Source organism: Varroa jacobsoni, unplaced genomic scaffold (assembly GCF_002532875.2).
Source record: "Varroa jacobsoni isolate VJ856 unplaced genomic scaffold, vjacob_1.0 scaffold_253, whole genome shotgun sequence".
Classification (NCBI taxonomy): Eukaryota; Metazoa; Arthropoda; class Arachnida; order Mesostigmata; family Varroidae; genus Varroa; species Varroa jacobsoni.
This window is the reverse complement of record NW_019213155.1, coordinates 351,442-364,978: the sequence shown is the minus strand read 5'-3', so window position 1 is coordinate 364,978 and position 13,537 is coordinate 351,442. Positions and strand designations below refer to the sequence as shown.

The window sequence follows — 13,537 nt, the reverse complement described above, 5'->3', positions numbered from 1 at the left end:
TGAAAGCTCTCAGAGTGACCGTTGTTTGTTTCGGTAGGTCTAATCTGTCACTGGAAAAACTAAACGTCATAGGAGATCTATCCTCTTTGGAGTATTTGCTTTGTCAATTTGTTTGTCCTAACATATACTATTGTGATAGTTCCGCCCATAGCACACGCGGAAACAGAGTGGGAAACCTACAAACTCTATTGTCGGTATCCTCATCGACAGCATAGTGTATCAATGACGCAACGACCGGTGTTGCGATGCTTCTAAGTTTTGGTCCATTGCCATTGCCAATGCTGTTTCCAGGCGTAATGGCCGCGGCAGAACAAGCACAAAACATTCGCGTCTACCAACACAGCGGTGTCTCTAGATCGAATAGCGGTACAACTGTTATCGCAGACGTACATATACAGCGCGATAATATCGTACGATACGTGTACTAAGTGGGATGATGTACTGAATGCACGCTATTTTATACGACAGTTTTTCTGTTTGCAAACTACGTTTATATATATGAGGATGCGCGTGTCAACGCGCTCCACTTACTTAGTACGCACCGAAAAAAAGCAGAAACTCTCCTCGTCGTTTTCGTACAAAATCGAGAACTAGCGCATCGTCTACAAACGTGATCGAAGAGATAACGCGTAATCTGTGGATAGGATATCTCTTCGAACGAATAGGCACTGCAGTGCAGTGGAGGACGACAAAAGGGACCAGCGAGTCAATTATCGGCCTCACCCCGCTTCACTTGACGCGTATATACATATAGCACTATTATACATATCATACCATACCACTACGGGACAGACCCGAATCAGCGTTCACTCATGGCCCTGCGTGCGCTGTTTCGTAGCATAACTCTACCCAGTTTTACAGCGGCTGGGTTTCGAAGTGGGTTTATCAGTTGTACTGAAGAATGTCGCGTCGTTGTCATCTTCGGCGATAGCGGCAGTACCTATCTACAGTATGCTGTGAAGTGCAGTGAGACCATACGTACACTGCAAACAATTCCATCCGTTCGAACCCGCTTGGCAGCGAGTGGCTCCGAATGAGAGCGAGGGATAGGGGAATCGTGTGACAGCCTTTATAGTAACGGAAATTTATGAATCAAAAACAAATAAAGCAAGGGAAAGAATGGCAAGAAAAAAATGAAATTTACCTTGACAAGTGATTTCCGCTCCGTATGTAATGTCCATCTATAGTCAGCCAACGACAAGCGTGTATCACATCAAGATCTTCCTCGATGGGCATAAATTTTCTTTCTACCTATCACTGTTTCCGTCGTACCTTTTTCTCCTTGTATCTGTTTTTTTTTTTTGCTGTAAGCGCATTCGTCTTCTCGGCGAATTCATCTCGAAGTCCAACAACCGCAATAACAACCGAAGTTGCAGGGGGAATATAAAGCGATCAAAATTGGCGCGACGCCGAACACAACACCGCAACCCTGTTTACATATATATATATATATATATATATATATATATATCCACGACATATCATTCGAACATTGACGCTGCCATCACTTGAAGAGCTGCTGCTTATCAACAACGACGGCGACCCCTTCTGGTGAACATTTAACGAACGAAACGTGAGCACTGCAAGTAAAACGCGTCAAAACGCAGACACTTACTGCCTGCCTGTCTGCTTGCCTGCCACGGCGGTAAAAGCAGAATAGACAGCAGAAAAATGCGTGCAATTATTATTATCATATCTTGTAGAATGAACAGAAGTTGCAGCAGCCGTGGCAGAAGCGGCAGTGGCAGTACCAGGCGTAAGTATTCCTCACGGCGAACGACAAACTCGCATGGCCATTGTCGCTGTCAAATGACTACTACTACTATTCATTATTAATTATATTATTACGACACAGATGCTGCTATTACTTCGGCTTGTGCTACTGTCGATGGCCATAATGCTTACTGCTGCTTTTATTATAGAGGTTGTTGCCTTGCTGGTCTCGGTTAATCTCGGCTGTACATGCTACCTCCTCTTCAGTCGTCCTGGTCGTGCTCACCGCTATTCGGCTTCAAATGGCATACAGGACACATCTCAATCATGGAAAATGCACGTAGCTACTGTAGAAAAAATTACCCGGTTTTCAAAATTTTCCGTAGGATCAAGTTGGTACACAGTGCGGTAGTCTAGTTTGCTGGAGGCCGCCTACCAACTACTGCTGTCACTTCTACTCGCTGATCTTCTACCGCCGTCACTACTGTTACCGTGCATAAATGTGTCACTGCCAACGAGAGGAAACAGAGTCAAATCGACGAGCCCGTGGTTAACGGACCATCAGAGGGTGGGCCGTCATCCGGACTCGTGTGCTCGATGAGGTTCGCCGACAACGAGAAACCTCTTCAATGCCTATGGCTGCCGAACAGAGCATCTGTGGGTCTATCACGGCAGTTTCGCGTCAAATATAAGCGAATATTCAGTTCAACCCCAATCACTGACGCCATTTAGGTGGCTACAGCCTGACCATGCACACGTTAGCGCCACTCCTCATTACATCATTCGAAACGCTTTTCATCTCTTGCCCTCGCTCAGTCACTATCTACCTCACCAATTCACCCGTACGTAAGTTGTCATGCGGCGCGGATCTCCGCTGTCAACTTTCTAGCCTGTGCCTTTTCCCCTTCGCTTTGTTACGTGTTTCACGTGAGAACCTCGACTCGTTGTTACGCCATCATTTTTCTGATTTCTGGTAGCCCTTCATCCGAATGCAACGGACGCCTCTTTCTTGTACGTTCCAGCCGCGGCCGGCCGCGCAAGTGGAAGAGACACTCTTTTTGTTAAATTTTTCCACAGCTGCTCGCCGCCGGCTGTGATTAGTTACTACCGTTATGCTTTGTAGTGCGATATATAATAAGTCCTGCGAGTAAGAGGCGCTCTGCTCTTCCCTGATACCTTTCTGTTCCATCGCTTCTTTTCGTCTGTGGCGGTTTTTTCTCATGTCGCCATCATCATCGGCGCTCTCTAGATTTCCTGTATGTCTGTTGGTGCATGATGCATGCACGTAAGTGTGCAATGCTTGTCAGAACCTTTGGCAGCTTCTGTTACTGCTACGTCATATCGCCATTTGCCCAGTAGGGCCAAAGGGTTGACGTTTGACACGGTTCTCTCGGTGTCGCGGCCGACCAGCCAAGAGGACAGCCTGTTTAGGGTCCTATGAGCTCGTTCGACGACGACAATAACAGTAGCAACAGCTAGAATGGCGATGAATCGGATGGATCGACATGTGAATGACGCAGTGGCCACGATGGCGGCGACTGACACTCCGACAACCTATCCTCAATCAAGCAATCGTTGTCTCATTCTTTGTGTTTGGTGAACGAAACACCGATTGGTTTCCCAACCAAAGCCATACGTACAACAGCAGCTGCAGTATCAAGCGCGACGGCAGATGTCAGGCACCGGGATCAACAGGAACAACAACATTTTCTTGCGCTCAGGACATCAAACGCAATCGTCAGAGCTACAGCAACTACACTTCGCCTATTGGTACTTCTCACTTCGTATATCAGCCATCACCAGTTGATCTGCACGTAAGGCGTGTGCGTATGCTTTACTATCATAACATAGAAGAGCGCTCACACAGTGGACACCTCAGTTGATACAAAGGCAGCAGCAGCAGCATACTGGGTCTATGTCAGTGTAAAGTGAACGCAATGATGGCACATACTTCTGCGAAAATAATTACGTGTAAAAAAAGCTTTTGTCAAAGTCTTGTTGTTAAGTCCAGTTCGTTGATTTCTTTCGTCTCTGTTCGACGTGGCCCACCTAAATCTGGCCTGCAAGTAAAACAAAAGCATCAATCAGCGCAGGCGGCGAGCTCTAGGGCAAGGAACAAACAATCTTAGTTAACTTACTGTCTAGCGTTATGACGTGTTGGTACACACTAAGTACAGTTCAGCCCGTCTATTTTACGTCAATTATTTGAAATTTGTTTCAACTTTGTTATGATTTCACTGTTGTGAAAAAAGATAAGTAAAGAATACTTAATGACGGAGCATTAAGCCCTATCTAACGACGTCGATTGGCCGGTTTGTCCTGCACCAGTAATCCACCACTATTGACATAATATAGAATATGCGCGTCTGCAAGATACACTGTTGCGCGTGTTTTGAACAGATGCACTCCAAGAGTGCTATTATTAAATCTGTGCTTAGCGTCAGCAACAACGAGGCTCACTCATGCCATCTCTTCGGTTAAGGACAACAAATCGCTATCTGTCAATTGTTCGTGACGTTGAGCGGCCTAACTCTATGAACAGTTAAAAAAAAAAACAACCGAAACTGAACTATACGTCCGGTCGCATTTAAGACGCTTACTGACCGCCCCATGGTCAACTTCAGAAGTCGTGGTCTAAAGGCTATATGTATTTATATAGAGATGACGGCGTCTATGGTTCCGCAGCGATTCTGAAGGGCAAACAGTGCCTCTCTCACTCGACTACGTGACTGGGCGGGATTCTGTCATCCCGCGTTCAGTTATATTGGATTCCTTTTAGGTTGCCGGTGACATGCTGCTGCTGCTGCTGCCTTGGCTCGCGTAATCGACAAGTGTTTTGGATGATTCGCATCTCAACGTTCCGTCCAGGTCCAAATCTAGGCGGTAGTTTATCTAGGGACGTCTCGCACTGTTGGCGAGGGCGACATAGGAGGATGAGCTCCCTAGGTTAGAGCGATCAATCCGAAGGGGCTGTTGTTTGAAGAACTAGCTTCTGCTAATAAAGCCAGATATAGGATGCCTTTCAAAGCTTGGATATGGAGAAACCGGGCGGTTAGACTGACCGCGACCCTGGAGGCTCGTCGGCCGGTGTGGCTTGGAAGGCACAGAGCAACTTGCGCTTAAGGCCTTGGCCACCGTGATAATCACCAAGAAGGCGATCGACGTCGCGTGAGAAAGTAGGAGCCGAGCGCCTCCACTAACCGCGAGCACAGTCAGTTCGTAGCTACGCAGATTGTCCACTCATTTATGGGTAAGCTCTCACGTGGCGACCCCCGGAACTAGCCCACCTTGTCCATGAGGACAGCATCTACACGCCCTGACCGTAACGATCCTAAACGGCCGAAAGTGTCTCTTTATAGCGATTAGGCGGTCGGCTGAAGGACATTATATACTCGGAGATGGCCGGAGACGATAATACGCTCATTGTATGATAGCATCGCCTTTACACATCTAGCGATAATGACACATTATTATTATTGCATCATGCTTTGATATCATGTCTTGAGTCATCCCTATGATCGCCAGAAAGAACAAAAACATCAACAGCATTTTTATTACTATCACTACGAGACAACTAATAAGGATTTTTCGCGCAGTTCTAGTGCGCAGGTCGGAACCATAAATGTCAGTTCCTTTCCTGTTTTGTCAGTGTGGCCTGCAGAAGCGAAGTAGACTATCGCAGAGATCTTGAAGTATGTTTGCGTAGAATATATGAGTGCGTGGACAGCTTTTGGCATGATAGCCACTAGCCGTTTGGCTTGGCTGGCTGGCTGGCTGGCTGGCTGGCTAGCTAGCTGGCTGGGCAAGCGTACCTAATAGAGCAACATTCAATTTCGTTACGAAGCTGCTGTCATACGCAATACGAGCAACAAACAACAAGCCCGCCCAGTTGAACAAAACTTAGCAAACCAGCCGACACCATCTACGAAAAGCACCTGAGTACGAAACAACAGCAATAAATTATTGCAAAACAACAACTACACGATAAGCGGCAGGTATTTCCAGTTACTTTAGAAATCTGAACAGCGATATCTAATCAGTACCTAATTACAATGCTTCTCTCGATATCTATAATAATTCTTTCAATATCTAATCGTCGTCATAATAATCATCATTAAAAGTCGCTTTTCATGGAAAGCTCATTGGTATTAGAGGTATTATATGAGCGATGAGACGGTGGTCGCTCATGTTTACGGCGCGGGTCTGCAAGCCATGCAGCATCCATCCAGTAGACAGGGCTTCTTTCATTTTTTCCACCGGCTTGTCGAGCGTCTGCGCAGCAGTGGTATATCTTATTATCGTCGTGTTCTCTATGCAAAGATAGTATAATTCGTGAAAAGCACTGAATCATCATACCGAACTATTCGAAGTGTTAGTACATTGATTGGCTGATATGGGTATTTGACATGCCACCGTCGATCTGTGGAATATACTCCTCTTTACGAGTGGCCTGTGTACGTTAGACAAACGAATATACACACACACATATAACGACTAATGATATTATGACGTATTGAGAAAAAAATTGTATTCTGCTAATTAGTGTTACACGTAAACGTTTTAACGCGTTGATTAACAGTCCGCTATGCCACGTTGGCACGAGTTATACTAAGGCAACGGTCTTAGTTATGGTGCTGGTAGCGATAAACTGTCAGCCGTCGTAAAACTGTCACATGAACGCCCATATGCTCTGTGCTGTTTGGCCGAACAGATACAGGACAAGGACTGCGCTGCTTCCGTCGGCTCCCCCTGTAGTCCACCCAGCAGCACCGCCGCTCGTCCCTCACTCGGTTTGTACCCTTCGCCCCCCTATAGCAACAGTAGTGACGCTTGTAGAATATGACTAATCACCACGATCCGATGATTTCGTCGTCGTCGTCATCATCATCATCAAATTGCCTAGCATCATCGACACGATCACGGACGAACGTAATGAAACCATCCTAATGAATCAACGTAAACTTTGAAGCGGCTACTCTAAAGACACATTCGAAAGCCATTGACGCCATCAAAAATAGCACAAAGACGCGGCACCAGCGACACATGGCGGCCGCCATCGGCATAACGAAAAACCAATGAAGTCGCCATCAGCAGCTGCAGCTGTTGTTCTCAACGCTAATGCTGCGGCAGCAGCAGCAGCAGCAGCAGCAGCAGCAAAAAGGTCGCCATCACCCGCCAACTGTATCATCAGCCAACGCTAACATAACGCGATTTCGCATAGTGTCGACATTGAATTTATTATATACGCAGACATATATACGTGTATGCGCGAGGAGCATATGGACGTATCGATGTATTACAGCGGATAATATCTGAAGGCGGCGGGAATGAGCGTTGCGCTTGCCTCCTCCAGGGTCGCGATGCTGGCGTTTGTAGCAACGCTAGATCACTGAGCACTCCTAGAAGGAACTGCGGCAGCAGGACTAGGAGAAGACATCTCCTGATTACGTAGAGGCATTACAAGTCATTGATTGCAGCAATGGCACTCGATTGTAGCAGTTGCAAGCGAGGTATTTTGTTGTGCACATAGCGGTCATCGCCAATAGTTTAAGTAGCTATCGTTATAACCATAGTAAAACATTTGCAGTAATAATAAAATGATGCGATTTTCATTTGCGCACTGACCCCGTTGATGACCGGTCAATGCCATCGTAACCGCCGGAACGAACCATCTAACTCTCTACGATGATGCCGCGCTCTCACCTGAAGCAAAAAGAGCAACAACAAAAACAAGCTAATGTTATGCGCCCATTTTAACATTTTGCTTTTCAGTATCGAGCTTGGTTGTTGCCATCCTTGATGTTGATATCGCCAACCTCGTGATCATCAACAGCAAATACAAGAAAAACAACGGCGGTTCTAAGTCTTCTCCTTGTCACACGTACAAACACCAAGCGTAAACGACATTAGTGATCATAATATACGTCCTATGACGTTAGAAGGCCAGTTTAAGCCTTACATCCGAATCATGGAAGAGTTCAGCTGTTCGAGCATCCATTTCGAGAAATTAATTGGCGTCGCTATCAGTGTGCCTAGTCGTATCAGTGTGCGACCTAGGCCTGTGTAAGGTGAGAAGACAATTTGAAGGAGGTGAAATGGCGCGCCGTATAGAAAGGACGTATCGCATTGATCGCTCAACAAATGCATGTTCTGCCATTTATACATTCAGGTAGCCAACTGGCAACCATTGAATCGGTTATGAGATTATGCACACAGGAATTTTTTCGATTGGTTCTTGTAGATGGGGCCAACATTTCAGTCATCGCAATTAACCAAAAGCAAAAGGATCATTAACATTTATCGATGTGTATGGGTACCGGGCGTTGTTACTTGCATGATTCACTTCATTCATCGCCATGTAGTATCCTGAAGGGAAAAGGTAAATCAGTCATTCGATGAATGAACGCATACCACAACAGGCCGCACATGCAAACATATGCTGTACTATGTGTGTTTGATATGGCTAATTGGCATAAGATAGCCGAAATTTTCACTTGTTTCGTGCACATACATACCATGCTAGTTGACGCGTTGCTTTGGACCAACGAATTTAATAAATGTCAAATCGTCGTGGCCACAACGATGCACGGCCTAACGTTACCATTGCACATTATTCCTCATTAGGTTTGTACTGATGTTATGCTAGAAGCTTCTTACGGTTATCTGTAGCGTCCTAGGCAACGTTGTGCTCTGTGCCGTGATTCTTTCAACTAGCTCAGATTCTAATTGGGCCTAAATTTATCAGTTTGGTTCGGTAAAATCAACCCGGGATTAGTAGTATGGCCTGGCTAGCTAGCTAGCTAGCTAGCCTGATGATGAGCTAGGCTAATCAGTACCTATAAGGTTGAATCACATTTAACAATGAGGTCAAGAGTTAAGCAGCTCTGCGCCGCATTAACCCGTTATACGTTGTGTTACATAATCGCATGTTCAACAACAGGTCGGGTTCAGTAATATGTCAGCTGTCGACGTTGCTGGATATATTTCCGCGGGCAAATATTGATTAATTCATATAGTAGGCTTTTCAAGAAGAACCTTGTTTGTGTGTCGCCTCAGCTAAGGAGTAACACTCAAGCGAGCATACTTCTCTGTGGCCAAATATATCAATTTGTCGAATCGAAATAAGCTGAACTGAAAAAGGAACAGGGAAAATACGGATATTATGTAGGAAGAAAGTTTGACAGTTGACAGTTGGAATGTATTCAATTAACGTGCGCTGAAGTAGGAGGAGACTTGCACGTTTTTACAATAAAAAGCGAATTTAACTATAGGACAAACTATTTGTAACACCCCCCCAATGCCATCCCTATGATTCCTCTATATATATAATGAAATTAAGTTTGTATATGTTTAAATGATATTAGGTCCAACAATGACTGCTGTGCTTATTTAAATACTTATATAGACTAAGAGCAGAGTAGTATGCTTATGATATAGTATTGTAGGAATATAGAAACGGTATTGGGGTACCTTTGTTACAAACGTTTTGCACTAACCCGACCTAACTGTGATGTGAAATGAAAAAAAAAAAAACTAGCTGTCAAGAAACTTTTTCAAAAGTTCGTTTACCTCACCCTATATATATATATATTGATCAGTTACGATCAGATTTCGTGAGGCAATGACAAAAGCACGCAAATGAAGATGTTAGCCACACGACTAACACCCCTGGTTTATTCACAAACGAAATTGCTAGGGCGGGAGTGGTGCTTTCGGGAACGAACAGTAGGGGGCTAAATCCCAAAGGATGATAACATTAAACAGCGATACTAATTGCTAGGTTAGGTGTGTCTAGAGTCAGGGTTCATCTCGCTGACAAGATTCTGCTTCGAACCAGCATTGAACAACGCTGAACGCAAGCGGCTTCAAGCTTCAGCCTCAACATGACCTGACGCCAATGTGTTAGTAATATTTTGTACGTACCTGACTAAGTTGTGCTAAGTTGACGTAGCGCCTTAATACTGCAGGAAAACTTATAAGAAAAAAAGAAGCCGAGCAAGTTATGAAGAAGGCAACAATGGGCCTGTCGATCGAGCGTTTGTGTTCACCTTGAGACTATAAGCATTGTTATTTATTTCCAACATGATAATCAAACAACAACCACTGGTATCAGTCAGGGTGTACGTGCGTGTGCCTAGAACGACCCGACAAGATGCTTAATATCGACCTTTAAAAGCAATGTAGGAAGCAGAGGTTCGAAGTGGTAGTAATGTACGAGCCTATTGAGTAAGGTATGCTCACTTGTTTTCGATGCATCAATTATTGGTCTTTTATCTAACAAGTACCATACACTTTGTCAGACGGCAACGTGAAATCATCCATACTCATGTTGAAAGCTGAGAAGACTCTGCTACTATAAACGGCCTTTCTGATTTACCAAGTCGAAGAGATGGGAGTTAGTTGTTGTGTGACAGCTCAATAAGTCGGGATATGATCAAATAAACGTGATGAACTGTAGGACCAAGGTATAGAAACAAGGCAAAAAACGATAAAAACGGCAACAGTGCTTACGACAGTATTGGTTGACGCGGTATGTCGACACGTTAGTGCGGATAGGAAACGCAGTGGTGCGTTTGGTGCCATCATGCAGTTCCTGCAGCCGTTACTTCTTCTGCGGTGGCTGCTGGGCTTATTGGTGCCATTCGACTGCCGCCAAAACTGTGTATTTCTAAAATTGAACAATCACGACTAAAGGAAGATGAACAAGGGGAATGAACAGGCTGAATGAAAGGAAGCACAAAATTAAAAATACGGAGAGTATGAAGAAGACGCTCAACAACATTGGAGAAATAGAAAAAACATCCAGAAGAACGTGTGTTTCAGTGGAGAAGTAATTCGCTTATTTCTTGTGGGTGCTGGCGTTGTTATCCTGACCGGCCCGTGGTTCTTTGCGTTAAGTAGTGGCGGTAGACGATCTTTTCTGCAAAAAGATATGGGACAGAGCAGATGTCTTCGTAGAAACGTAGAAAAGTAAGATCGACACGAGTGAATGGCCTTAAGTGGTTCGTGTAATAGAAAGTGTTAATAAAGTTAATAAAACACAAGCAAGCGACCTACGGTGCTACGACTAACAGCCAGCATGACGACCAGATCTAAGGCTAAAAAATTGTTTATACCCATAGTGTAACCTCGCAATGTTGATTTTTAAATAGATACACATATTACACCTAATAGAGAAACGCTAAGCACTCCCCCCCTCCCGTGCATGTTAGGGCCGAGTAAAGCGAAGGGTGTTATACATACAACTCAGTTTTACGATACGGATGAAATTATATTTTTCAAAAAACAGACGTTGACCTTATGCAGAAGTATGTTGAAGACGGGCAGGGTATCTTCTAGGATTTTGCTCGTTACATATTGCTAACAATTATTAACTCGATAAATAAGTATAGTTGCAGTAGCGAATGGCAATGAATCTGCCAAATTCGGCATATAACGAAATATATGAATAAGATAAGGCTTAAATTATATCCTGCACTTTCTCACCGACGGTGCCCACTATTTGGTTTTCGCTCCGTAGTCGATCACTAAAGTGTTTCTTTTGACTTTTTGTTGTCGTATCTGTGTGTAAATTCGCAGTGGTTTGTCTACCTGTGCACATTACCTGCCTGTATTATATGGCGAAAGACAGCAATGCCTTCGAAAAAGATTTCGCGCTAAATTATGGTAGCCCCATAATTGACAAAAACGATTATCAACAAAATGGGCCTGAACAGCAACGCAGATATTTGAGACCAGGTTTGCCTCACCCAATAGAGGCGACAGTTTCTGCAAAGCATTACGGAGATGCGGGCAAAGCACAATCATAGCCAAACACCCCAGTAGCCGGAGCCTAATCTGGCAACACTGTAAGGACAACAATACCAGGTCGAAAAAGGTTATTGTGCATGTCCTAGACAGCTGACATACATGAGATATCATTTTTCCGTTCAGGTGACAATTTCGGGAGGATATATGATTATCTTTAGTCAAGGTTAAAGCACCAAAGCGTACAATCGGGAACACACAAAAGTAAATACGCGAATGAAATATACAGAAACGCTAATCATGTCTGCGAGGCTATCCTATTCCGAAAAGCCCAACTCACCGCGCATTTATGCTGCTGCTGTAGGCTGTGCACGTGTGGGTCGCAGAAATCCGTGTAATCTCACGTAAAACGAGACCTTACGACCTAAAAGACGAGAAAAAGAATGAGGCCACTTTTGGCACGATTAACAACACAGCTTCAATATTGGCCTAGCTCCGTTTTGACAAAAAAAATAAACAAACAAACAAAATAACACTGAGCCCAACAAGAACTGTTCTACTTTAATCCGCTTGTATTACTCATGGGCGCAAAAATTGCTCGCAGCCACAACACTTCATCAGATATTTGGTTCGTCGGATAATATTATTATCTTTGCTTTCTACCAAACAATTGTTAGAAATGCGTCACAAGGGGAAAGCCAAATAGGTGCCCGAGCGTTTCGTATGAGCCTTAATAACATGTCAATTGCCATATCAATTGGCAATGTACACTTATGGCACCATGGAGATATTAATTTAACTGGGCAAACCTCGGTGCTGCTCCAGCGTTGCCGCCTTTGGCCACCAGCGGTGAACAACACGTGCTGCTACCGCTGTATAAACGATAGCTGGTAGTAAACCGGTGCTCCGTCGTATTACGATTAATCGCATTTGCGTATTTCATTGCTGTTTGTCTATTTTAGTCATCATTGGACGTGATCTGAAGCTCAACTATCTTTTCTAGCAGCACACCGAGAGGCACACGGCAACGTAATAATCAAACAAAAGAAAAAAAAAAAAAATAGGGAAATAATACATCAGAAGAATTTGTATTACAATACATACACAGCATTCGCTCTGCAGCGAATTAGACTTAAGCGCTGAAGATCATCGCCCGCTTGATCCATGCCCATACGCGTCTATCGTTGACGGAATTCGACAAGTGCTCGTTTGTACATTAACGTATCTGTTCTTCTTAAAACCTGTTTTTTTTTTTTTTGAGAGAGACAAACGAAATACTCTCACTGTCGCAGGAGCAACTCATATAATAGAAGCATCACTGAAACAAATATTATAGACATGAATAGGCATGAACGCTTCAAGATGTCAATGCATATGTACATACATATATATATGTGTATTCTTTTTTCAAAGTTGTAATCTCTATGCGAAACTTGAAATTGCGTGTATGCGTATATACTAAATGTTTTTGCAGAGTGCGCTATCAGCAGATCTCAAAATTACTTAAGAGCCGTTACCACGACATTATCTACGAAAGCTCGCGTATAAAAATGCACGCAGTGGCGGCGCAGAACGTAATAGAAATGCGACTGCTGCAGTGGAGCTCGTCAAACAGCACAGATCACCCGGTAAGTTGACCTTCTGGTAGCAGGCATTAACAGAAATGTCATAACTAGACACTAGTGATAGTGATACAAACAAAAGTTTTATATTATCATGTATTTGTCGTAGTGGCAATAGTCAACTTGCTATAACAGGATGTGCATTTGTACACGTCCGCTTACATGTTTCCATGCTATGCGATACCGTATCAGGGCCATTCAATGGTTTTGGTTGACGTTTGCATGGAGATTTGGGCACTCATTCTATAAATGGGGGACCCTGGCTATGTTAGGTCATTAGGCAGAAGCACGCTGCTGCCGACTCGCTGTAGGAAGGACCGTCGAAGACCACCCCGAGATTTGGTCGGAAGGAGCTGCTCAAGCGACGAGCACTAGCTCATCCCGTCGACCTCTGCCAGAACGCGTCATCACAACTTAGCCATTTTCGTCAGAAGGATATTGACACCTAAGAAAGC

The 13,537-nt window shown here is 44.2% G+C and overlaps 1 protein-coding gene across 27 annotated transcripts in view; it reads left to right on the top strand.

Annotated features, from left to right (window-relative positions):
• LOC111258630 (uncharacterized) overlaps nt 1-13,537 on the top strand; it is an 84,162-nt gene that overhangs the window by 40,131 nt on the left and 30,494 nt on the right. For 25 of the 27 annotated variants that reach the window (XR_015310229.1, XR_015310224.1, XR_015310219.1 and 22 more), the window contains one exon: nt 12,935-13,088. The exons of the other annotated variants lie outside the window; for them this stretch is intronic. Coding sequence is in view for 7 of the 25 variants with exons in the window: in XM_086967536.1 (XP_086823662.1) it covers nt 12,935-13,088 (154 nt within the window). In the remaining 18 variants the exon portion in view is untranslated. The remainder of the gene's footprint in view (nt 1-12,934; nt 13,089-13,537) is intronic. 27 annotated transcript variants of the gene reach the window in all.